The sequence below is a fragment of the Mesoplodon bidens genome (genome assembly GCF_964165515.1).
Source record: "Mesoplodon bidens genome assembly, chromosome: 11".
Lineage (NCBI taxonomy): Eukaryota > Metazoa > Chordata > Mammalia > Artiodactyla > Ziphiidae > Mesoplodon > Mesoplodon bidens.
The window spans coordinates 53,807,992-53,835,624 of NC_138167.1; the positions used below are offsets into that span (position 1 = coordinate 53,807,992).

At 37.7% G+C, this 27,633-nt stretch overlaps 1 protein-coding gene across 2 annotated transcripts in view; it reads left to right on the forward strand.

The window, feature by feature from the left end:
• The window catches only part of YAF2 (YY1 associated factor 2), a 66,068-nt gene extending 39,492 nt beyond the window's left edge, over positions 1–26,576 (forward strand). For both annotated transcript variants that reach the window (XM_081248364.1, XM_081248365.1), the window contains 2 exons: positions 24,853–25,005; positions 25,796–26,576. In XM_081248364.1, coding sequence (XP_081104490.1) covers positions 24,853–25,005; positions 25,796–26,033 — 391 coding nt within the window. In that variant the 3' untranslated portion in view covers positions 26,034–26,576. The remainder of the gene's footprint in view (positions 1–24,852; positions 25,006–25,795) is intronic.
• The last annotated feature ends 1,057 nt before the right edge of the window (positions 26,577–27,633 follow it).

The window sequence follows — 27,633 nt, forward strand, 5'->3', positions numbered from 1 at the left end:
GTACTTGGTACATAGTAGGTGCTCAGTAAACATTTGTTTAATAGGTGAATAACTGTGTAGCAAAAGATGGAAGATAAAAAGAATGAGCATGAAAGGAAAAACAGACCCAGAAAACATAGAAACAAGATCATATGTGCTTATTAAAACAATAGAAGCCTATGACATAAGCTCAGCTGTTCAGCAAGACTCAGATTAGATAAAACACAAAACCCAGCTACACACTTGATGTTAGAAACATCTAGAACAAAATTACTAAGGGGGTTGGAGGTAAATGGATAGTCAAAACAAGATACTAGGCAAATAAAAACAAAAAATCATTGGATGGTATTGCTAGACAATGTTGAATTAAAAGCAGTAAACATCAGGTGAAAAAAAAGAGAGGCCCTTTGTAATAATCAAGGATACAGTTACCAATATGAAGAGAACCACAAATCTTTACTTTCCAAAGATGAAGCATTGAAGTGTTTAAAGTGAAAACTGTAAATTCAAGGAGGAAGAGAAAGAAATGTAACAGTAATGGGAGACTTTAAAACATCTTTCAGTCCTTGCCACATCAGAGAGATTAAATATGAGATATGGAGACTCTGAATTATGTAGTCAATAAATCTGATATATCATACTTTGTTATTGTAAAAAGAACGACACCTTTTTAATTCCCCGTGTGACATTTTCAAAAGTAAGTACTAGAAAGAAAACTGGGAGGAAAAAAGTATTATCAACCATACACTCTACAATGAAATTTTAAGTTAATAAAAAAGCAAGAACTAGAAACCAAACCATGAAACTTTCTCAAACCTGAAAACAAAAAACCTCAATTAATTGAGTTTAAAAATGTAAAAACATTCTCCTAAAAAATCTGGAAACAGTCTTTAATAAAACCATAACATAATTAAAATATGCACCTCAAAACCATAATCAGGAAAGTGCTTCATGGAGATATATTAGAAATTAAGTGATATTAATATTAGAAACAAGGCAAGGAAATTCTCATCAGTATTATTTAACTTTGTTCTAGATGTGCTAAAAGTTACAGAAATTAGAGAAGCATGATATTGAAGTAATCCCCAAACCCTTGGGATAACATTCAGTGCTTTGTTCTGGGCATTCAGTTACTAGATTCAAGAACTATCCACCTTGTTGAATTTTCAGCCATTTTTCAGTAATTTCCACAAACACAGTCCTACAGTATTTTTGGTTAGTTTATTTTAATAGTTTCCCATTAAAAAAAAAACTCATAGGGCTCCCCTGGTGGCGCAGTGGTTAAGAATCTGCCTGCCAGTGCAGGGGACACGGGTTCAAGTCCTGGTCCGGGAAGATCCCACATGCTGTAGAGCAACTAAGCCTGTGTGCCACAACTACTGAGCCTGCGCTCTAGAGCCCACGAGCCACAACTACTGAGCCCATGCACTACAACTACTGAGCCCACGTGCCATAACTACTGAAGCCCGCTTACCTAAAGCCCATGCTCTGCAACAAGAGAAGCCACTGTGATGAGAAGCCCCCGCTTGCTGCAACTAGAGAAGGCCCGCGCACGACAACGAAGACCCAATGCAGCCAAAAATAAATAAATAAATTTATTTTTAAAAATCTCATAGAATTTTGTTTGGAGCCCCAATTAATAAAGTGAAAGCAGAGCTGCTTTAATTGCAGAGGGGTTAGGGAGCTCTGTAGTCACCTCTTCCTCATCATCCACATCTCCCCCATTAGCTTCTGGAGTGCTGTATGCAGCTTTAAGAATTAAACCGTATTCTGCTTCATGCAATTTTTATGTGTCACAGTTGTTAACAGTGATGTAAAACAATTGTATAGAATATGATCACCAATTTGATAAGATCTTATTCTTGGCAATTTTCCGTTCTTCTTTGATTATGGTAGATATTAAATTAGAAGCAGCTTGGGGGGCTTCCCTCGTGGCACAGTGGTTGAGAGTCCGCCTGCCGATGCAGGGGACACGGGTTCGTGCCCCGGTCCGGGAGGATCCCACATGCCGTGGAGCGGCTGGGCCCGTGAGCCATGGCCGCTGAGCCTGTGCATCCGGAGCCTGTGCTCCGCAATGGGAGAGGCCACAGCAGTGAGAGGCCCGTGTACTGCAAAAAAAAAAAAAAAAAGAAGCAGCTTGGGGCTTGGAGTTGTGACTGAGAAGACTAAGGTTGCCCAAATCAGATATACGGAGAAGTGGTAGCTGATGCCAAGACAGGAGAGAAAAGAATCACCAGCTAGAATGAGACAGCATTCTGGAACTGCCATTTCAGATAAGGGCAGATGTCCCAAAACATCTTAATGGCTCCAGAATAACATGCTGCATGAGGTTCTAAAAGGTGATTCTGAGTAAGCAAGACAACACAGCCTTGTGACATGTTGAAAGTACGGGCTGTGGAAAGACAAATCCTGCATGGTGTCACATATATGTGGAATCTAAAAAAATTGAACTCATAGAAGCAGAGTAGAATGGTTGCTTCCAGGGGCTGGGGGTGGGAGAAATGGGGAAATGTTGGTCAAACAGTACAAAGTTTCAGTTATGCAGGATGAGTAAGTTCTGGGGAATCTAATGTACAGCATGGTTACTGTAGTTAGTAATATTGTATACTGGAAATTTGCTAAAAGAGTAAATCTTTAATGTTCTCACCACCACAAAAACAGGTGACATGGGGTGATGGATATGTTAGTCTGTGGTAACCATTTCACAATGTATACGTATATCAAAATATCATGTCCACCTTAATCATATACAGTTTTGTCAGTTGCACCTTAATAAAGCTAGGAAAAAAAATAAAAGTACAGACTTTAGAGTCAGGCAGACCTGGAGTTGAGTATGACTTGGAATATGATCATTGCAGATGTCTTAAACACTTTGAGCCTGGTTTCCTTGTCATATAAAAAGGAATTTGAAATTAAATAAGTTAGTGAATGTAAAGAGCTTAGTATGATCCTTGGCACACATAAGACATCTTTTAAAAATTAATAGCTTTTATATGTTATACTATTTACTGAGGCAGTGAAGCATGTAATAAATTTTAGGAACAAAATAAAAAAGATTTGTTATTTTGAAATGTATATTTTAGTTAGCTGGAAAAATCAATTTTATCTAAATATTTCACCTTCAGTTACTCATAACTAAAGTCTTGCTACATTTAATTCTTTAATTGAAGAGTAATTAACATACAATAAGATGCACAGGTCCTAAATGTTCATTTTGACTACATTTAACTTTGAATATTAATGTGATAATATCTTTTATTTGTACTGAACTATTACTAGTGAATTGCTAAATATAGTTGATAACTATGATAACTTATTAAATTCTATGTTAAGAAAGTGCTTTTATAGAAAGTTAATGTTATTTTTAAAAACCGAGTTGATTTGTAGTCATTGTTGGTCTATATTAACTTAGTGGCAGTGTTTTTTAGTAAAATTTATTTGTGGCCTTGTCCACCAAAAATTTCTGCACATAGCTTCCATTTATTAGTACATAGTACGTGTTAACTGCTGTAATCCTGTGTGAGATTTTAAGTTTGTCTTCTCAAATTTCTTTTTTATTTATCTCATTTGGCCTAATATACTTCTATTCTTCCTTATACTTTCCTTTTATCAAAAAGCAAAGATCTGAAGTAGTCATTTATGCCTGCTGGTTGATTACTTGTGTTTATAAATTTGTCATTTCAACCATACGTTTGTGTTTTAGCTCTGTGTGCTAAAGTAAGTTTTGGCTAGTATGAATCAGATGGGGAACTATGGGATGGAACGGAAAATTACAACTATTTCCTCAGCTGATTTGGAAAGTAAATTTAACTTAAATCTCTTAGGATCATTAGAGATAGAGGATCCTGAACTGATTTCCTTACTGTCTTTGGAAAGAGAAGCTGGGAGTTCACTTGTGTTTGGCTGAGACATGCTAAGAGTAGAGGACATTTGTCTTTCCTAAATCAGGACTCTGTTCATCACTAGAAATTCCTTCTGTAGTCTTTTCCTACCCTCTTTTACTTTAGGTAAGCCTCTTTTTTTGTTGCATGTTTCTTTATATTTGATGTTATCATTAAACCTTAAATTCCCCTTTTCAGTTATTTTGGCATATATCATTATAATCCATTCATTCTAAGTTAATTTATTTCATTTCTGTACAACTTAAGTTGGTCACTTACTATCACTAAAGTGATATACTTTAACTGATTAGAGCTAAATCTGTCTTGGCAAACATGTGAATATTTATTTACATTCAGAATACTGTTTTTATTCTAAGAAATGTGATATTCTGCCCTAAACTTCATATATAGTCATTAATCCAAATTTTGGAGAACTTTACAAAGGATGAATTAAATCTTCTGTTAGCAGACGGAAGATAATAACCATTTGTTGATTACTTATGCCTCTGAAAAATTAATATGTAGTATAATGAAAAGGAAACAGACTAGCAGTGATTTATATTACTGGGCTCAATATTTTTAAAATCTTTCTAATTACAGGATAGGTATCTTTAAAAGAACATTCTTTAAATTAGAATGAGATCTCTGTGATTGTAGGCATCTTGAATTAAATACAACAAACAATCTAAAGAAAATGACAAAAGCAAATTGTATGGCATTGTATAATATATTAAAACAGACAATTTTGATCACAATTTGTGATTAACATTTTCAAAATTAAATGTAGCTGTTTTTATTATTTAGAAAGTATATGCTACAGTGATATATATATTATATAACCTATTTTTTGTCTTGAACTGCTTATTTGTATATGAATTATCAACAAAATGTGCTTATACTAGGATAATTTTCTTCTGATACTTAGAGTGGGTTTGTTTACCTTCCCTGTCTATCTGTAGCATATACCATCAGTTGGTACTTATGAAATCTCATCTAATATTAATATTAACCTAAGAAACATAATAAGAATAAAATTTCTAAGGATCTTATATCTGCTGCAAATGTTATATATTGTATATACTTTTTGTAATATATAATGTATGTAACATTTAAACATCAGATAATATATAGATAACTTGGATATATGTATGTGTTAGTACATATATACATATGTAACGCCAAATAGGAAATGTTAAGTATGTCTCTGATATTGTGGCATCATCATGCCCTTAGGCATCAGTTGTAAACCTTGATGTCATTGTTTACTCCTCTCCTCTGTCTCGACACCCCCAAATCCAAATAGACTTCTGAGTATTTTCCTTACGTATGCTCTCTCACATAGTCCCTAAAGCCCTACTTTAGACACTTACCGCCTCTCTCTCAACTATAGTAATGATTTCTTAATGATTTTCCTTGCTTCCAGACTGACCCTGATGCCCTTGCATTGTCAGCAGTGAGGATTCAAGAAAAGATTCAACTTTTAAACTTCTATTTCTATAACATTATGTAAAATTTCAAACATGCTAGAGAGAATAGCATATAGATTGAACTTGTGATCGCTCCTTATTCCTTCAGAATGAAATCCAGACTCCAGACCACTGACTCTGTCAGAACTCTCCATAGCCTGGTTCCAACTTGCCGTTCCACCTTTGTCTCTACACGTAAGGCTCACTTTACTTACCAGCTCCTCAGGAAGGCTTTCCTGACACGTTTCTTTTCCACTCTGACTCTCCCAACTGTAGGTGTGCTCTTTTAGTATTTCCTACCCCTCATATTTATTCAACAAATATTTATTGAGAATATACCATGTTCTAGGCCATAATTGAATTCTTCCTGACAGTTTCTCCTACTAAATTGAGGCTCCATGATGTTAGGAGCCATGTCATCTTCATCTTTTAGTCTCTTCTTACATTTAGCACAGTGCCTTGCATATAGGTGAAGATTTTTTTTTTAACATCTTTACTGGAGTATAATTGCTTTACAATGGTGTGTTAGTTTCTGCTTTATAACAAAGTGAATCAGTTATACATATACATATGTTCCCATCTCTCTTCCCTCTTGCGTCTCCCTCCCTCCCCCCCTCCCTATCCCTCCCCTCTAGGTGGTCAGAAAGCACCGAGCTGATCTCCCTGTGCTATGCGGCTGCTTCCCACTAGCTAGCTATTTTACATTTGGTAGTATATATATGTCCATGCCACTCTCTCACTTCGTCCCAGCTTACCTTTCCCCCTCCCTATATGCTCAAGTCCATGCTCTAGTAAGTCTGTGTCCTTATTCCCGTCTTGCCCCTAGGTTCTTCATGACCTTTTTTTTTCTTTTTTTTTTTTTTTTTTTAGATTCCATATATATGTGTTAGCATACGGTATTTGTTTTTCTCATTCTGACTTACTTCACTCTGTATGACAGACTCTAGGTCCATCCACCTCACTACAAATAATAGGTGAAGCTTTAAAGTCAGTAGTGATCTCAACAGTTGACCTTCAGTTATTTTCAAGTAGATTATTACCTAATAAGATTATACACATGAAATTTAGAAAGTTTTTAGAATTAAAAAGCATATTTCTGTTTTTATTTTAAAAAGTAAGATAGATTGTTTAAAGTGTGGATAATATAGAAAAGGACAAAGAAGAAAATTAAAATGATCTTTGAAACCTAGAGATAACAGCCTAAAACATTTTTAACACTTTGCATTGTTTTATTCTGTTCACTTTGATTAGGTCTATTCCCATTCCTCTCCCTTTCATGTTCCCCTTTCCCACACCAGAAACCACTGTCTTTTCACCTGGATTTTTGGCAAACAGATTTATTATATATTTCTGTGTAATGGCATTCCAAAACATTTATTTTCTTACAATTTCTGCGAGTCAGGAATTTGGGAGCAGCTTGGCTTGGTAGTTCTGGCCTTGGGTTTATCATGAGGTTGCAATTAAGATGTTAACTGAGGCTTCAGTCATCTGAAGGCTTGACTCAGCTGCAATATCTGCTTCCAAGATGGTGCGCTCACACTGGCTGTTGTTGGCAGGAGGCCTCAGTGTCTTGCCACGTGTACTTCCCCCTAGGCTTGCATGAATGTTCTGATGACATAGCAGCTGGCTTCCCCAGAGTAAGTGATCAAGAGTGAGCAAGATAGAAGGCACAGTGTTGTTTATGACCTAGCCTCAAAAGTCCCACTTATAGCCATTTCTGCAGTATCCTTCTGTTGGTACAAATTAGCACTGTTCATTGTAGGAGGAGCCTGTTCAAGGGCATGAATGGCAAGAGATGTGAGACCATCTTGGAGGCTAGCAGCAGTCGTCTAACCCAGCTCTGGAACTGGGAAACACAGAGGTGAAGTGAATAAACCAAATAGCTTTTAGTTTTTTCCAAATTGGTATTTTATAGTGTAGCATTACCATTTTGTTTGAAGATGACAAAGTATGAAAAACTTAAACTCTTATAAGGATGTGTTCCTAAATCATATTTTAGTAGTACCTTCACATATTAGCTTTCAGATTTTTTATATACTCAATTGTTTGAATAACCTCAAAGAATACGAAAAAATAAGTTTATTCTTATTCTTTGTTAATACTTATTATGTATAAGACAATGTGTTAATGTATTTTCATGCTCACAACTTTTACTCCCCACAATATTTACTTCTCACAGTTATGGTTTTATAAATGAGAAATGAGATTTTAAGTAAGACTAATAGTTATTTATAATAAGTCACATCTGTGAAAGAGATGTTGTTTACTGGATGTTCTATAGGGCTTGTGAGCTTGAACTCTAGATCAGGTTCCCCCTATTGTATATTTCTTTTCCTGCTTAATTTCTGCTAACTTAACAATTATAGGTTGCTGAAATGGTAACAAGCACTGGCTTGCTCAGATAATTCTGGATGTTAAAATTGAACATGACCCCAAAATTACAGATAGTTTCTTAAGCTGTTTCTTGAACTCTCAGACTCTTGATCAACTTTGTCTCACTAAAATGCTGAAAGTTTGCATATTTCAAATAGAGTCAGTGGTAAATGTAATATTAATTAACTTCCTGGTTATTTTTAGTGGGAAAGTCAATCTCTCGGTGATCAACCCCATATACCATATTTGGCTTTTTCTTAAACTAAAAATTAAATTTATTGTATTGTACCCTAAATCAACATATTCATGCTATTCAAGACTTTAAACATATTGCTCAGATACATATACTACTTGAGCAAGTCTCTAGAAATCATAGAAATGGTCATTTCAGATGTTACCAGTTTCTTAAAGAAATGTAAATACTTTTTACTGCAACAGTTTATATTAAGGTGGAAAATTCAGTATATTCAGTAATGTTTTCTTTGTATAGCAAAAAACCTTATGACCATTCTGATCACATTGAATCAAAATTGGGAGGTGTATTTTTGATTGCCAGCTATACACTGAACACTAAAGCAACGTGTAGGTTAGTCAGTCAACTGCAATCTCTTTTATAGCTTGATATCTACACAAATAGCTGGTGTTTTATCAGTACTGACCCCAACCCACCTTTTGCAGCTGACATTGTGGTTCACAGTTTTTAATATAGTTTCACTCTACTGGAAGTAACTTTTCTGTAGCTTGGGATGTCAGTGATAAATCAAACAAAATCATTGATCATTTCTCTCTGAAATAGGTTGTCTATAATGATGTAAGAACTGCTTGATTTTTTTCACATTTATGTTTTTTTCCAACTGTGAAACAAAAATACCTGCTAGCATGCACATGTAATAGTATTAACTCTGCTATATTGTATGCTATTAATATTATATAATGCCCAACTATATCATATATTACAAGAATTTATGCCTTCTCCTTTCCCTTTAAACATGTCATTGACTTTGTGAATTTTTTTTAAAAAGCTTCTCTTTATAATATTTTTGATATTGAGTACAACTGTGAACGCTGCCTTTGTAGTTTTTTTTTTTTTTTTTTTTTTTTTTTTTTTTTTTTGCGGTAGGCGGGCCTCTCACTGTTGTGGCCTCTCCCCTTGCAGAGCACAGGCTCCGGATGCGCAGGCTCCGCAGCCATGGCTCACGGGCCTAGCCGCTCTGCGGCATGTGGGATCTTCCCAGACCGGGGCACGAACCCGTGTCCCCTGCATCGGCAGGCGGACTCTCAACCACTGCGCCACCAGGGAAGCCCTGCCTTTGTAGTTTTTGACTTACCTGTTTTTGGTGACAGAGTGCATTGATTTTACATCAAAGAGCATATTTTGCCCTTGTTTTATAAAAACTTACTTGGTTTGCCAGAAAAGTACTATATTTTTGAAAATAATTTAAAAGCTTTAATGCTCATGCCACTATTTGAAAGAGGATTATACTGTGATCACGAAAGGTGACAGGATGCTGGTTTGTTAAAAAAAAAAAAAACAGTTTTTAGATATTTATCAGTATGCTTTCCATTCATACTTTTCTTTTCCAAGTGCTTGTGCATACACATCAATACTTGCAGATTCACTTACCTGTCATACTGATTGACATTCTGTATTCTAATGAAGCCCTGTTCAGTGAATTCTGGCATTTCTGGAATTATTTTCATCTCTACTTTTATGAGCTAAAACGACTTTTATGAGTTTGGATTATACATTACAAAATAACAAGTTTTCAGTGAAAAATCATAATTGATCTTACCTTTTAAATTTATGATTAAACCAGGCTGCCTGTGGAGCAGGCAGATGACAGGGACCACTGGTGGTACATAAACCAGGCTTTGAAAACATGGCGCTGAGCTGTTCCAGGAGCAGTTATTAAAACAGCCACAGATCTGATTATTACATAAGTAACAGGTCTGGCTGGTAAAAGGTAAAGGAGAGAGAAAAACGAAAGGAGCAGTACTGCTGCCTGGTGATGACTCTGAAAACCACTGTCTTACCCACACCAGGCCAAGAAGCAGAGGAAAAGCACTAGAGCAAGGAGTAAGGATAGACAACACAAAGTAAACTGCGTAACAAGAATAACTGACAGCACAGAATAAAGGTGAACATTACAAAGGAGTGAAAAGAAATACCAGTTGGAACAGCTGTATGAGAACGTTAAGTGAAGAACAAATCAAGTGTTTACTTGAGTAACCTCAAGCACAGGACAACTTGTCCCACGCTGAAGGTACTCTAATCTGATGGGTGATTTGTTGTAGTCCCCTGGTGAGCTAAGTCAGTACCATAACCTCTATGTAATATATAAAGATTCAGAGAGCCCATCCTCCAGTATGGGTATCAGATTTTCTGTAACGAAGAATGACATCTCAATACTTGGAATATAATAGGTGTCAATAAGTATATTAGTTATCTGTTGCTGCATAACAAATTACCTCAGAATTCAGCTGCTTAAAACAACAAACATAACCTGCCTCACCGTTTCTGTGGGCCAAGAATCTGGGTATAGCTTAGCTGGGGCTTCTGACTCAGGGTCTCTCACGGGCTGTGGTCATCTAAAGGCATTGGTGGGAGAGGAATTTCTTCCATGCTTACTCAGGTGGCTGTTGGCAGGCCTCACTTCCTCACTGGGTGTTGAACAGAGGCTTCTTTGTCATGTGGGCCACTTTACAGAGGCTCTCACAACAAGGCAAGAAAAAGTGAGACAGATGGAAGCTAGAGTCCTCTGGTAACCTGATTTTGGAAGCGGCATCAATCAATTTTGCCATATTCTATTCCTTAGAAGGACTTAACGAGGTCCAGTCACTCCCAGGGACATGAGACAAGAACAGGAATACCAGGGGGTGAGATTATTGGGGACATCTTAGAAGAAGACTGCCTGCCACAATAGACATTTTCATGAATGAGTAAATGAATGAAGGGAAGAAGAGAAACTTAAGAAAAATTGCTTGTACTAGTAAGTCCTCCCTAAATACAGATTACTAGAAGGGAAGCTGGACCATAAAACAGAAAATTAATCTCTGGATAAGACTTGTTTTAGCTTAAAATAGACATTTTGATCAGTAAGTACACTAGGAGTTCATCAATATCATAAAAGAAAGGCTTGGAAAATATGAGTGCTGTTTTCTGCAGACTGTAACTTAACATCTTTTTAATGCTGCCAAATCTCTATATTTAGAAAAGGTAGAGCTTCCGAATTTGATGCATTTCAGTCATTGGTTCTCAGCTGTCCTGCACATTGGAAACGCCTTAGAAACTGAAAAACCAAACTATCAATACAAAAGGATAACTGGGCTCTATCCCAGGCTAAATAAATCACAACTCCTAAAGGTGGGGTCCAGACAAGGATACAGTGTCTTAAAAGCTCCTCAGGTGTTTCCAATCTGTTGTCAGGTTTGGGACCACTGATTTAAGTGGCTCTTAATGGAAAGATTCAAGCATGCACCCTTTCTCAGGTTTAGTACAAATTGAAAAGGGAAATAATTTTATGAACAAACTTTCTTTATTCAACATGTATTTATTGTGTCCAGTATGAGCGTAGCACATGTGGGGGATTAAAAATATACATATAAGTAGTTTAAAACGGGACTACGCTATACTTCATGGTATATATGTATTTACTATGGTTATCGGAAACAGTCCACATGTGCTGTAGGGTTTCAGAGAGGGGAGAGGTGAATGTAGGCTAGAGTAGATAATGCGATTTGGAATAGATGGGATCTGGGTACGTTAGGAAAGTATTACAAGGTGAAATGCAGTAATTTGCTTCACTTGACAGATCCTAGGGTCTGACTTGGAGAAATCTGACAGTTTAGCTAGCACTTGGATCTTATTCTGTAGGCCAATAGCTGCACAAGAGCAATTGAGGAGCTTTGAAAAATACCTGGAGATTTTTCAGGTATTTTTATCTCCAGATAAATACCCCTGGAGAATTTTATTCAGTTGGTCTGGTTGGGGCCCAAGTATTGTAATTTTTAAAAGACTTCCTGTGATGCTGATGTGCAGCCAGGGTTGGGAAACTGCTGTAGGATCACCTAAGGTCCCTGGAAATTTTTGAGTAGGAGGGATTCATATTCACCCATCCATTAAAAACACATTAGGATGTGTTTTGTTTTTATGCCACAGGAAGAGGGCAAGCAGCGTTGAACAAAATTAAAACAAGAAAAAGGTGTCTGTTTACATTATGGGGGTGAAAGTCAGCTTGTATTATTTTCTGGTAGGAGAAGACAGGCAATAAACTAATAAAGCGTAATTTGGTAAGTAAAAACAAATGCTTTGAAGAAAATAAAGCATAATAAGGGGCCTCCCTGGTGGCGCAGTGGTTGAGAGTCCGCCTGCTGATGCAGGGGACACGGGTTCGTGCCCCAGTCTGGGAAGATCCCACATGCCACAGAGCGGCTGGGCCCGTGAGCGTCCGGAGCCTGTGCTCCTCAATGGGAGAGGCCACAATGGTGAGAGGCCCGTGTACCGCAAAAAAAAAAAAAGAAAAGAAAAAGAAAAGAAAGCATAATGAGGGAGACAGGAATAGGCAGAGAAGGGGAGTAGAGTTGGAGAGGAGAGTGCTACTTTATGTCAGGTTAGGAGGGACTTCCCTAACCGTTGGCATGTGTACAGAGACATGGAAGAAGTGAGGGAGTGAGTAGGCAGAGGAGATGACAGGGGAAACGCCCAGGCAGGCACAGGCCAATTAGGTTGGGTGCTGTGGACTACACTGTGCACACACACACATACTGCCCCCCCACCTCCCGTTGTATATTGAAGCCCTAATCCCCAGTGTGACTGTATTTAGAGATAGGGCTTTTAGGAGGCAATGCAAGTTAAATGAGGTCATAAGGATGAGGTCCTGATGGGATAGGATTGGTGACCTTTTAAGAAGAGGAAAAAGATCTCTCTCCCTGTCTGCCATGTGAGGAGCAGTGAGGAGGCCTTCTGCAAGCCAGGAGGAGAGCACTCGGCACCAGAAGCTGAACACCGACCTACCTTGATGTTGGACTTTCTAGTCTTCAGAACTGCGAGCAAATAAATTTCTGTTCTTTCAGCCACCCACTCTACAGTATCTTGTTATGGCAGCCCTGGCCAACTAAGACTGCAGGAACAGAGGGTTCCAGAGCGGGGAGTATAGGAGATGAGGTAGGAAGAGGGACTCAATCATGTAGGGCTGCAGTCTAGAGCAAGAACTTTGGATTTTCTTCTGAGTTGCCATATACCCTGGTTGCCAGAGTATAACTAGGGAAGGGGTTTGGGTGGGGAGGAGGAACCCATTGAACTGTTTTAGGAGAGGAGTGGTATAATTTGATTTATACCTAGAAGGATCAACTGGCTGCTTTGTGGGAGAATAGTCTGTAGCAAAAACAGTTGAGGAGTCAGGGACGATAGTTATCTTTATAACTATTGCAAGAGTGGTTATCAGTGGGAGTAGTGTGAAATCATCCAATTCTAGACATATTTTGAAGGTAGAATGGAGGGAAATTGCTGGTGAATTAGATGTGGGTATGAGAGAAAGTGGGGAATGAAATACTGTGTCTTAAGTGTTTGGTCAAAGCAACTGAAAAAATGGAGTTCTATTTATTAAGATAGGAAGACTGTCAAAGAATGGAAGAATGGGAGGAGGGAGCAATCAAAATTATAAGTTATTTTGAGTTGCTACTGAATATCCAGATGAAGATGTAAGTAGGCAGTTGGTTATATAAGTCTAGAGTTTTTCAGGGGAGACACTGGGGCTGGTGATGCAAATTTTGGAGTAGCGTATAGATCAGTAGTTTTCAACCTTGGTTACACTTTATAATCAGCTTGGGAATTTTCAAAAAATTTCTGAGCCTGGTCCCACCCCTGTATATTCTTGTTTAACGTGGGGGTGGGGCTCAGGTATTCCTGTTTTAATTTGATTAGTGGTTAGGTTAAACATTTTTTTAAACAGCTTTTATTGAGGTATTATTGACATATGATATACTACGCACGAAGTGTACAATTTGATAAGTTTTGACAGATGAATACATCCGTGAAACCATCACCACAGTTAAGGTAGTGAACATACCCATCATCGCCAGAAGTTTCTTTGTACCCCTTTTCAGTTCTTCCTTACTATCCCTCCCTCCCTCCCATCTTCAGTCACTAGGCAACTACTGATCTGCTTTCTGTGTAGATTAGTTTGCATTTTCTAGAATTCTGTAAATGAAATCTTACAGTGTGTACTCTTCTATGTGGCTTCTTTAAGCATAATTGTTTTGATACTCACCTATGTTGTTGCATGTATCAGTACTTCATTCCTTTCTGTTGCTGAGTAGTATTCCATTGTATGAACTTCTTTCTTTATTCAGCTGTTGATGAACATTTGGGTTGTTTTCAGTTTTGGGCCACTACAAATAAAGCTGCTGTGAACATTTGTGTACAAGTCTTTGTGTAGTCATGTATTTCCTTCTCTGGATAAATACCTTAGAGTGGAATAGCTAGATCGTATGGATCACATTTTTTCATATGTTTCAACATGAGGGGTTTTGTATGTGTGTGTGTGCGTGTATGTATGTCCTTGAGGAAAACTTTTATGCCCAGAAAAGATTATTCAGACACTATTTTCATTATTAAAATTAATGTTCAATTTATTAATTTCAGTTTAAATATCTAGTTTATAAGATTTAGCAAAATTTAAGTTCTTTTTTCCTAGGTGTAATTATTATTATTATTATTATTATTTTTTTTTTTGCAGTACGCGGGCCTCTCACTGTTGTGGCCTCTCCCGTTGCAGAGCACAGGCTCCGGACGTGCAGGCTCAGCAGCCATGGCTCACGGGCCCAGCCGCTCCGCGGCATGTGGGATCTTCCCGGACCGGGGCACGAACCCATGTCCCCTGCATCGGCAGGCGGACTCTCAACCACTGCACCACCAGGGAAGCCAGGGAAGCCCCCTAGGTGTAATTATTTTTAAAAAGCAACACAGGTTAATTCTAACGTGGAGCCAAGGCTGAGAACCATTGTACAGATGGTATTTAAAGCCAAGGATTGAATGAGAGCACCTAGTGCAGCCATTTCTCAAGCTTTTGCTTGCGTAAAAATACCCGTAGTTGGGGCAAGTTCTGCGAACTTGTATTTCTATGAGGCTCCCAGGTACTGATACCCTCAGTTGGACTGATGGACCATACTTTGAGTAGCCTGTCCTAGAGGGTTAGTGTAGATAAAAGAGATACCTGAAGACTAAGCCCTGGCCCCTCCAAAGTTTAGAAATTGGGAAGGAGAGGAAGGAACCAGTAAATAAGACTGTAAAAGAATAGCAGGTGGGACTTCACTGGTGGCGCAGTGGTTAAGAATCCACCTGCCAATGCAGGGGACATGGGTTTGATCCTTGACCCGGGAAGATCCCACATGCCACGGAGCAACTAAGCCCATGCGCCACAACTACTGAGCCTGTGCCCTAGAACCTGCTAGCCACAACTACTGAGCCTGCGCACCACAACTACTGAAGCCTGTGCGCCATAACTACTGAGCCCGTGTGCTGTAACTACTGAAGCCCATGTGCCTAGAGCTGGTGCTCCGCAACAAGAGAAGCCACCACAATGAGAAGCCCGCGTACTGCACCAAAGAGTAACCCCCGCTCGCCGCAATTAGAGAAAGCCCGCGCACAGCAATGCAGACCCAACACAGCCAAAAATAAATTAAAAAAAAGAATAGCAGGTGAGGCAGGAGAAAAACGAAAGAGTGTGGTGTTCTAGAGGCTCGTGAAGATAGTTTTGCAGGAGGGAAAGCATGATAAACTCTGTAAAATATGGCTTGAAAAGACCAAGCGAGATGTGAGTTACAGTTGACTAATGGATATGGTAAAGTGATTGTTGATGACCTTGAAAGAAATACTTTTGGTAGAATGTCCAGTCAGGGCAAAAACCTGATTGAGGTGAGCCCATGAAAGAAGGGAGGAAAGTAAGTATAGACAAATCATTTGATGCTTATTGTGGAAAAGAGAACAAAGAAATGGGACAGTGCTAGAAGGGGATGTGGAAGTAGGGATGGGTTTTCTTTTTTTTTTCTTTTAAGGTAAGAACTATCATAATGTGTCTGTATGCTGACAGGAATAACTTAGAGAAGGAAATATGGTTGGAGCAGGAGAGCAAGAGGCCAGTAGCAGGTAGTGGTGTCCTGGAGAAGGGATCCAGTTGGCATATAGAGTCATGGCCTTAAACAGGAATACGGAGGGGGAAGTTAGAGTGTATGGGCATGGATGGCAGCTTGTAGAAATGTTAATTAAATAGCTTCTGTTTTCTCTGAAATAAGAATCAAGGTCACCCCATAATAAATAAACAGAGCACAATAAAAGTTTTGTTCAGTACTCTTTCCTCAGTGCTTAGAACAGTGGTTTGAACGTAGTAAGTGCTTAGTAAATGTTTGTTAAATAAATGAATGTAAGGAAGAGTAACCCTGGATTGGAGGGGAGGAGACAAGGAGGCAAGTGAGGTAGCGCAGAGGTGGCTGTCGGGTTAGGCGAGAGCAGTGCTCCTGGGAATGATGAGGGGAACTGTTCCAGTCATATGGAAGAAGAAGTGAAAGGACTTGATTTTTATTTGGCTAAGGGGAAGGAAAGGTTGAGTATGACCTGTTTGTAGCTCTGGAGCATGTCCTTAGTCTTTCAAATGAAGTGGACTGTGATGTTGTTCAATGATGTGAGGGATTTTTCAGAGACTTAATTGCTGAGCTCTCTAACCTAGTTTGTATAAAGCTGATGTAGTCATCTATTTTGTCTGTACTTACCAGAAAGTATCTCTGTAGCTGCCAAGGAATCAAGTCTCTCCTGCCACCACCTCCCAGGAGTTTAGGGAAAATTGTGTTCTGGGCGTCTGCGGAAGTGTTTGATGTTGAAAATTAAATGTATGTAGACCTTGGAGTAAGAACTCTTCAAAATACTCAACATAGACTCTTGAAATGTTGAAGGATACTATTCACTGCATTCTATAAGCAAACTAAGGCAAGTGATGAGAAAGAGTGCATTGAACCTGAGGTGTAAATTTAATTAGTTTAGTGTGAATACCTTGGATCAGCAGATTTTGAATTGTTTTTCTCAGAGCCACACCTCAGGGCTAACTGGGAGATGCACGGATGAGCACTGAGCGGATGGGGGCTGTGGAGTCTCCACATCAGCTTCAATAGAAGTTAGTTTTCAGTTTTATACACTGAGATTCCTCGTAAGATTTTATTTGCATGGTGATTCTGCCGCAGAAACAATAACAGAAAGCATTGAGTATCACTAGTGTAGGTAACATTTGAGTTTTGCTGGTAAGTCAGATAGTGCTGGTTTTATCAGAGTAGATTATTTCATTGTTTGGAGGTGGGGAAAACCACTTAGAAAGGCCTCTTTTATCCTTTGATTCAGTAATCAGTTTTTATGGAAAGCAGTCGTACCTTAAGCCCTTCATTTATTTTCATGAAAAAGGAAGTAAATGGCTCAAAAGCAAAATGACATCAGCAAATTTTTCAAGACAGTGAATCCTTGAAAGTTGGTACCTAGTTAAATCAGGGGGTGACACAATTGATTTATAGTTGTATTTATGCATCATATTTAACTGGTATTTATAATTGTTAATATTAAGAGACATTTATTGAGCATCTAATACACATAAGATCTACTGTACTAGGTGTTGGGGATACAGAAACAGGCAAGATGTGATCTTTTCCCACGTAGGGGTTAGAGTCCAGATGGGGAAATAGAACACAGCCATAAAAAGATCAACAGCATTGCAGAAGAGCGTAGAAGACCACGACTTTGCAGAGCTGCTGCAGGGGTTCCACAGATATGTGATGCACATTTCTTTTTAAAATATTAAATAACCCATTAAATAAAAGTGTCCTATGCACCAAATATCAACGTGCACAGAAAGAAGACGACCACTAAAGCTCATTAATTTATTTTGTAGATTAATTCACTCTTTTTTTTTTTTTTTTTTTACCATTTCAAAATAAAGTAGCAGATCCTTTATTTGTATTTCTCGAAGCCGTTGAAAAAAGTCACGTAGCGCCAGCAACACATTTTGGCCATCATTTTCCCTCTTCCACCTCTGCCCTCCCGGAGGAGTTTGGCCCCCAAGTCACACTCCTCACACCTCTCCAGGCCCCACAGCAAAGCAAACCCTGTTTCAGCGGTTCTTCCTAACTTCCTTTCCTTCTGATTCTTCATCACAAAATCTCAAAAATGGATCTATCAGATAAGATCTACCTCAGAAATCCTGGGAAGGGAAGATACATTGAGCAGGCCAGGCCATAGAAAGCACTTCCCAGGGCCTGGGGAGGAGAAATCCAGGGAGTTCACGCTGAGTAACTTACAGCCCTTCATGCTTGTTAACGCTTTGTAGGCTGCATGGTGCTAGAGCTCTCTGAACCTTCAAATGAGAATATCCTGAACGAGTTTTTCCGCAAAGTCAAGAATCGTTACGTGAACAATGTATCTTAAAGAACTTAAGAAGGGAATATGGTTTCTCACGAGGTGAATAGTCATTCAACAGAAAGGACTTTATCATGCAGTATTTTGTGACCGTGAACGTGAACCATCTTTGTTTTATCCTAGGATTAGGACAAGTGATGGATTTCTTTCACCTTCACTGATATTTGGCATCAAAATTTATTTGATAACGATTCATAAGTGGACAGATGCTGAAGGGTAGGGATGTATACCTAGTCTCGAAATGGCAATGTTTGATAATTTTGGAACAAGGAATGGCTGTCCCCTTTTCAAAAAATTGTGAGCCATCAGGGTTTTCAAAGTAAAGTGTTTTGATGATGCAAGTGCAAGAAGTGGAAGTAAAGATAAGCCACAGTCTATTAGAGATATATTTGAAATCAGGAATCACTGTTTACAAGATTAGATATGTTCCTAGGATTAGGCCTAACAGCTGATGAGGAATTAGTTACATTAATCTATATCAGGTCTATATACCTTCAAATGGAATAAAAAATTGGGTTTAACTACACTGTAAAGTCTTATTAAAATTTTTAATATTGTTCCTTTGTTTCTTATTTCTGTAAATTATTCATAAAATGACTTAAAAGGGGGGTGGCAGCCCATGGTGATGGCTGTTTTTCTTGGTGTGCTGACAGTTTAAACATGAACTAAAGTGCTTTCCACCCTGTAGTAAGTCCTCTGTCTAATTTTAAAAATCACAGCACACCGTTTTTTCCTTCTTAGGGCTTCTGACAAAAGTTACTTTTATTTAGTTAGTTTCCTTTTGTGTGGCTTCTATCCCATGCACTAAGCAAACTCTGTGAGGGCGAGCACTGTGTCTGTTTTGTTCATGGTGAGTCTCCGGCACCTTATCTAGTGCCTGACACGTGTTAAGTGTGTAATACATTTGTCAAACCGGGGGCTTGCTTATAAAAATCTTCCTTGGTTAGATTTTTGGACTTTTGTTAGTGTATTAGCAGACTCACAACAGATTTGGGTTTAGTTCAGCCTTTTAACTCATTGAGATTTATACTGCTTCAATTTACTATGTATATTTTAGTGTTGGGAAGCAGATTGCCTCTTTCTGAGCTATGAATAATGCTGCCTCCTTTAGAAAAGAATCAGCAATGGTTTTTTTTTTTTTTTTTTTTTTTTTTTTGCTGTACGCGGGCCTCTCACTGCTGTGGCCTCTCCCGTTGCGGAGCACAGGCTCCGGACACACAGGCTCCGCGGCCATGGCTCGCGGGCCCAGCCGCTGCGCTGCATGTGGGATCTTCCGGGATAGGGGCACGAACCCGTGTCCCCTGCATTGGCAGGCGGACTCTCAACCACTGCGCCACCAGGGAAGCCCTCAGCAATGGTTTTATATCGTATTTGTTTTGCCTGTCCAACTTGACAAAGCTAAATTGTTGTGATGAGGTTAATCAAGCTTAAAACATTTTTCTTATAGTATTTAGCATACAGGATTTTTGTTGTGGGGTGGAGGGCAGACACACAGTTAGAAACTATATCTGATGAATAATAGTTAACCGGAAATGGTTGTTGAAATGTTCCCCCCCTTTTTTCATGTCACAGTAAGTCAACAGACCTGCCACACTTTACACAGACAGTCTGTTTGAGCTATTTATGAAGGATACGTAGGGACACATAGGGATCTCAAAATTTTGGAACACCATATTTTACAAGTTACAGCTAATAATGACGTATGTGAACAAGTAGATGACAATAGAGTGCAGTTGGGATATGTCTGGATAGCACTGGATGACCTTTTTGTCCTCCTTATCGCAGAACCTTTAGCATTGTAGGTGTATTGTCAAAATCATGAATGATAAATCGCTGAACATAAAAAAGGCACACCTTGTAAATAATACCCTGCCCCTTATATCCTAAGTTAACTATCTCCCACCTCTAAAATTCCCTACTATCCTCTAGATTTTTCTCACTAAGTAGAAAAAGGATCACGGTTAAACTTTTTTAAGATCCCTAGAGCTAGGAGGGCTTTCTTTTTAATAGAGCATAGTGAAGGTGAGTCACTTTATGATAGGGTACAAAGATCGTCATAAGCTGTGTTCCTCCTGCCTTCGTTGAAGAATCTTTAAAACTCATTCAGGCCGTTAGAGAGCAGCAGAGAACTTTATTTCAGTAGTTAAGCTACATGGAAACACATATTTTGTGCTTCTTTTCTCCCAAAGTTGAACCAGATCAAATAATCCTAGAAGAGAAGAGCAAAGTCATTATCTTTAAGTGAAAAAAAGAATGAATTACTACACATTTAGGAAAATTTAGGATAAAAAGAGAGAGAAAGACATAACAACTACTGAAAAACAAAAATAATATTTTTCTTGAGGCAGAAGAGAACCACTATAGAAAATTTGTTGGTGATTAAAAACTAACAAAATCAACCACAAACAATGCCACATACAGAAATTACTGGTTGCTTATCAGAACACTAGTCTCACATTTCCACTTGCCCCAGGGACACCTTTGCTTAAATTTTATAAAATCCACAAACCCAACATGACCAGCACCATCGTTTATAGTATGAAGTGGTAGTCTTCTAGTTTGTCTCCAGACTGCAGTCTCTCACCTGACCAGGTCAGCTAATTGTTCTTTCTGTATTTGTTTTTACCTTGTAAGAGAGTGTACATTTACTGAGTATTTTGTTCTTACCACTGAGAAGAATTCTAGATTCATAACTTGTTTCAAAATGTTAATTTAGGGACTTCCCAGGTGGGGCAGTGGTTAAGAATCCACCTGCCAATGCAGGGGACATGGATTCGAGCCCTGGTCCGGGAAGAACCCACATGCTGTGGAGCAACTAAGCCCGTGTGCCGCAACTACTGAGCCTGTGCTCTAGGGCCTATGTGCCGCAACTACTGAGCCTACGTGCTGCAACTGCTGAAGCCCGCACACCTAGAGCTGATGCTCTACAATGAGAAGCCTGTGCTGCGCACTGCAACGAAGAGTAGCCCCCACTCGCTGCACCTAGAGAAAGCCCCCATGTAGCAACAAAGACCCAACACAGCCAAAAATAAATAAGTAAATAAATCTTAAAAAAATGTTAATTTATTTAACTCTCCTCGTGGTTTCATGGAGCAAATCATGCTGTACTGATATGCTTTCTTTTTCAGATTTTTTTTTTTTTTAATTTTTGGCTGCATCAGGTCTTCGTTGCTACACACAGGCTTCCTCTAGTTGCAGCGAGCAGGATCTGCTCTCTGCTGTGGTGCACGGGCTTCTCATTGTGGTGGCTTCTCTTGTTGCAGGGCACGGGCTCTAGCTGCGTGGGCTTCAGTAGTTGTGGCACACGGGCTCAGTAGTTGTGGCTCGTGGCCTCTAGAGCACAGGCTCAGTAGTTGTGGTGCACGGGCTTAATTGCTCTGCAGCATGTAGGATCTTCCCCGGGCCAGGGATTGAACCCATGTCCCCTGCATTGGCAGGTGGATTCTTAACCACTGCACCACCAGGGCGTTCCCTCATTTTCAGATTTATGGGCCATATAAAAAGGGAAAATGATTCTAGGAAGATTCTGGAGAGAGAAAACCTGTTAAATATGAAAAAGACTTGGCAGCAGTTGTAAGATCCATGAAGCTGGGGAATTAGGATTATCCCTTCTTTCACATAAAAGTGGGAGTGATTGAGGAACTGTGTCACATAATTGATGGGCAATTGCTGGAGGGGTGAGGGAGTGATTGATAATGTTATAAAAATATTCTGTACCTAACCACAACACAATCGTTGTATTCCTAAAAAGCTTCATGATCAGAGAATCCATGATTAAGACATTTACATCTTATGGGAAAAACAGCACTGAGTACTGAGGTTATTAATGAATCTAGAAAAACCTAGAAAAATACTCAATTTTACTTAAAAAAGGCAGCACTAAATAAAGAGAATATAAATTATTATATATCTTAAGTTAGTGATAATGACCTCTAAATAATTAATGTCAATTTATTGCTAGGAATTTCAGGATTTCTACTCTAGAATGTAAATTTTTTTAATGTTCGCAATTTTCTTGTAATTTAGTTTAACATTTTTATAAATTCATTTTGCATTAAATTTTGGGACGAAGGGAACGACAGTACAAACTACAATAAAGGATGTTGTCAAACCTTCATTTGTTATGGCAGGAAGACATTCAGAGACCCATAATACCTTAGGAGACAAATGATGACTACCCCTCAATTCCATTGTATAGCTTGGAGTGACTCTTAATTTTAGGTGACTCACTGTTCACCAGGCACTAGTCTAACCAAACCTTTTCACAACCTGTCACACCTTTGAACTTTCTTTCTCTTTCCATATTCCAGCATAATTAAAAGAGGAATTAATTCTTGATGCTCTTACTTTTCACTGCTTGTTTACATCTGTGTAGTGAGTGGTTGATCCTGGCCCGTGAGTAAGCATCGAGACAGTATTCCTTGTCTTTTAAAACATCTTCGTTCCTCATTAAACCTGATTTTATCATTCATTCATTTTTCAACGAATATTAAATATCTAGTATTTTTTCAGTACTGTGCTAGGTACTAGTTATCCAGTGGTGTATAAACCTGAAGCCATCCCTTTCCTTGTGGAGTGTATATCCTAGATGAGGAAACAGTAACTCCTTCCTTAACACTCCCTCTATTCCTTACTTTATTATTTTTTTCCATAACATTTATCAACATCTAAGACTTTATTTTTTGTTTGATTTCATCCACAGAATGTTGGTTACATGAGGACAAACAAGAATTTCTGTATGTTTTGCTAAAGGAATATTTTTTGGTTGAGAAGTGAGAAAGGCACGTTTAATTCGTCGTTTAATTCGTCACCACGTCCCCTTGATTCTGCTTCTTCAGCCTGTCTTTAAATAACCCCACTGCTGCTTCCTTTTAGTTCAAGCCCTTTTTATTTTTACCTGATCTATTAAAGCAGCTTTCCCTGCCTCTGTGCTACCTTTCCCCTCCAGATTGCTACCAGTAATCTTTGTAAAATTCAAGTCTGAATTTCTTCAGTGATCTGCTGTCTTTTAAAGGTAAATCAGACTCCTTTGCTTTTCATTGTCGGGTTCCTTCCTACCTGTCCAGCCTTTTTTTTTTTTTTTCTCTGCCACTCCCTGCTCTCCATCTCAAACTTTATGCTGCAATAGTATCAATATATTGCACTTCTTCAAGCTTCTCTGCTAAGTGTGGTGGCTGGACCACAGGCTTCCCCTTAACTTGGAAGCTATTTAGAAATGCAAATTTTAAATAGGCCTGAATAAGAACCCTGGGAGCAGAGCTAAGCAAGCTAGACGAGACTTCCCAGTAATCCTGATGTACCTTAAATTTGAGAATCACTACTTTAGTCCTTTTTTTTTTTTAAGTTCATTTCCTTAACAAGCTCAGCCATTAATTACCATGCTTTCAATATCATTTTCATTTGTGTAACTCTTAATTTACATCATTGACCCTGGTATCTGTGTCAGTCCTGCTTTTTAAACTGTGTATTGGACATCTTTCCTGGATATCCTTCCTGTATTTCAGACTCTGTAGGTTCTAAACAAAATTCAGTACCCGTCTATTAAGATGTTTTATTTACTGCGTTTCCTATTTCCTCCTTCAAAGGATTCCTCCTTGCAGCTTTGAATCCTAGATTATGCAGTATTTTCTCTTTGCTTTCTATTTTGTCTTGCTTTAGAGAAACAAAGGAAAAGATTTTTTAATAACTCTACTGACCAAAGTAGGGTCAGGATTTTCCAGGCAATAGATTACAGTTGTTTACAGACCATCTGTTAAAATGTATTTTTTTAAATGTATTTTTATCTTACTCTTCTTTGCTTTTTCCTTCCTACCTTTTTTCCCTCCTCAATTGTCTTTCTCTCTCTCTCATTTTAAGAACTTAGAGACCATTTACTTTGAATCTTGACCTCAGCTGTCCACGTTCTACCATAAAGCTGGAGGCATCCTTGACCCTGGGCTAATAGAGTGACAACTTGTACCCAAAGTGACAACTGGTACCAGAAGTGACAACTGGTACCAAAGATTGTAGTCAGGCAACATTTCATCTATCTCGGTACAGTTTCTGCAGTAGGTTCTCAATAAATGTTTTTCTACTGAGTAAGTGAGTAAGTTAGGCAAGTCTCAAAGGACTGGACAGATCTCCAAGGTCAAAAAAACCACAGTGAAATTGTGGCTGGATACATAAGGAACCTCAAAGATTTGAGCAGTAAGAAGTGAGAAATTTTGACACTCAAATATTTATTCAGTGAATAAATGAAAGATTTTAAAGAAAAGAATAGCCATTGTAACAGATGGTGAGGTATTTCCTTCTCAGAGAAGAGGGATAAATTTAACTTTTATTTCAGTGTGAACTTTCAAGTTTAATTTTAAAAATTCGTGTTTATTTATATGTGTGCTTCCCCATAAGCACAGTTTGATATACATTTTTAATAATTTTTGTGTCAATTTATGTAACAGTTATATTTTAATGGTTTGACTATATATCTTGGGCTATAACTTTTAACTGTTATTATAGTTCTATTTTTGTTGGATAGGAAAGACAGTAATGTATGTGTGTGTATATATATATATCTGTTAAATTGCACATCTGAATTACCTTACATATGAGAAATTTTTATATGTGAAATCATATATCTATTCTCATAATTTGAGCTATTCTCGCATAAAAAATACTTTCTTAAATTATAGTAATAAAAAAAACTTTCTTTTTAACATGCACACAGGAAACCTCGGCCTGTCTCCCAGTTGGTTGCACAGCAGGTTACTCAGCAGTTTGTGCCCCCTACACAGTCAAAGAAAGAGAAAAAAGATAAAGTAGAAAAAGAAAAAAGTGAAAAGGAAACAACTAGCAAAAAGAACAGTCATAAGAAAACCAGGTAAATTTAGAGTGTTTTAATGGCACTTTTGACGTAATAAAATTAACCATTTAATATTGTCTTTTAACATCAATATATAAAGTATATAAAGTAGAAATAAAAGATTTCATCTCTTTTACTATATCATGAAAGTGTTTTTCTTAGTTGAAGGTATATTAGAAATTAAACACAGAGGCCACAAATACAAGCTTAAGTGTGAGGACACTTGCTGTTTTTTGTTTTTGTTTTTGTTTTACTAGATTACAAGACATTTGTGTTTGAAATGTTTGTTTTTCACTCATAAAGCCAGGAGTGATGTTCACAATACTGAACAGATATTTGCATGAGCTTTAACCAATCAAAATGGTCATGGGTCCAGGCAGAACAGACAGTCATGACGCTCTTACATAAGTGCACATCAGTGGAGTAACAGCCCTGCATATAACTCAACCTTAGCTGTTGTCAGCTTCCTCTGTGATTCAGCTATATCACTGCTGTTCTAAAACATTTATTTTAGTAAAATTGATAAGCTGTCTGCAAAATTACGATAAAGCTATAAAAGCACATTTAAGAGAACATTACTCCCAGAGTTTTTTGTCATGTTGAGGAAGATTCAGGAATGATTGGCTTGATCAATGTTAATGATTTCAAACATTTAATTATATTTTTGTGGCTAGTTACACATGAATATAGAGCTTTAAAGATAGATGTATTTGTTTTGTTATTTTTACCTAATTTAATATGCATTACATGCTCAGAAAGTTGGTAGAGAGAAAAGCTAGTTTAAAATTTTATCATCTTTTGTGTTTAGGCCAAGATTGAAAAATGTGGATCGGAGTAGTGCTCAACATTTGGAAGTTACCGTTGGAGATCTGACAGTCATTATTACAGACTTTAAGGAGAAAACGAAGTCACCGCCCGCATCTAGTGCTGCTTCTGCAGATCAACACAGTCAGAGTGGCTCCAGTTCTGATAACACAGAGAGGGGAATGTCCAGGTCATCTTCACCCAGAGGAGAAGCCTCATCATTGAACGGAGAATCTCATTAAAGTTTATTTTCTCCAATTTCCTAGTCACTTCTGTCATACCATGCAAATACACAGATTATGCCAAGAAGTACCACATTTTCATGACAAACATATTCATGCACAATCCATAATTTGCATTTTACATAAAATAGAAATTTGTTAGATTTTATTGCAATCTATGCCTACCAAACATTTCCAGACTTAACATTTTGGTCTCCACAGTTAAAGGTGCCATGAAAATGTGGTTGAATTACTCATTATGCAGTGTTATTGGTAAGTCTATTTTCACTTTTAGTTTAGTGAATTCTAACACATAATTCTTGAATTCTCTACTATTGGCATGTAACGAATTTAAATTTTTATAACATAGTGCAAGCTGCCTAAATATGTATTATTTGAGAATTGTGAAACAAATAGTTATATGTATACAAGTCAAAAATCAACTTAATCAGCTGTTGATACAACAGAATTTTCTTAATGGTTATCCTCTTAAATACACCTGCTGGTACTTGGTGTGGTTAAATAGGAAGATGGTTATTAAATAAAGAATTTGTATGAACCATTGCCAATGTTTTTGACACATTTTACTAAATTATTGTTCCTGAATTATGTTTTAGGTTTTATCTGTTTTTGGGGGGGTTTTTTGCTTATCTTTCAAAACATTCATTTATTGTAATGTTTACTAGCAGACTAGTAAACAATAAAACATTGATTACTTGGCTTTATAATTCAGATTTAGTGCTATTGTCATTGAACACTGGTATTTTCTGTATTATATAGAACATTAAAATTCAAGTAATTATAAGCATTTGGCAAAAACAGAAGAGAAGAAACCTGTCATATTTTGAAAGCTGCAGTTTTGGAAAAGCTTTAACTTAATAGTTTTATCACTGTTTCCTTGCCCCAAACTTATCCAGGGTCATAGAAGTGTGAATCTAATTAATACATAAATGGGAACTGTTGCACAGAACTGAGAAATAACTAATCTTTAATCAGTTTAATTGGCCTCTTATTAAATATAACAATTCTTATAAAAATTATAGTACCCTATTTTCAGAAACAATTGCCAGTTTATGCATTTATCAATATCCTAAAATTTAAGAAGTATTTACAGCCCCACTTACTATTATGTAAATTTACCAATAAAATATTTTTATGACTACAGATTTTGCATTTTTGTTTACAACTAATAAAAGTGTTTTTTGTTGTTTCTAAAAATCCAACTTAGAAACCACACAGTACTTAAATTCTAGGGTCTCCTGCTTTCTCTTAGCCATTTGTTTAATATGTATTCACCTATAGGAGACTTTTGAACTATAAATGAACTTTAAATCATAACTTGGTTACAGAATATCACATAAAAACATCATGATAGCATTTGAAGGAAGAAATAAAACTGTAGACCCTGACAGTTGTGATATTTGGTGGTTTCATGTGGTAATGTAATTTTCTGTTTAATTGCAGTACTTTTTACAGGCACAATGGTACTGTCTTTTTTGTAAGATGCAAGTTGTGAAATACAGTTAATTGCATACAGTAAAAGTCTGTGATTAAAACATTTATATACCTCATTCTTTAGTGTTGTTAAATGAAAGAATTTTATTTGTTTTTAAGATACTTT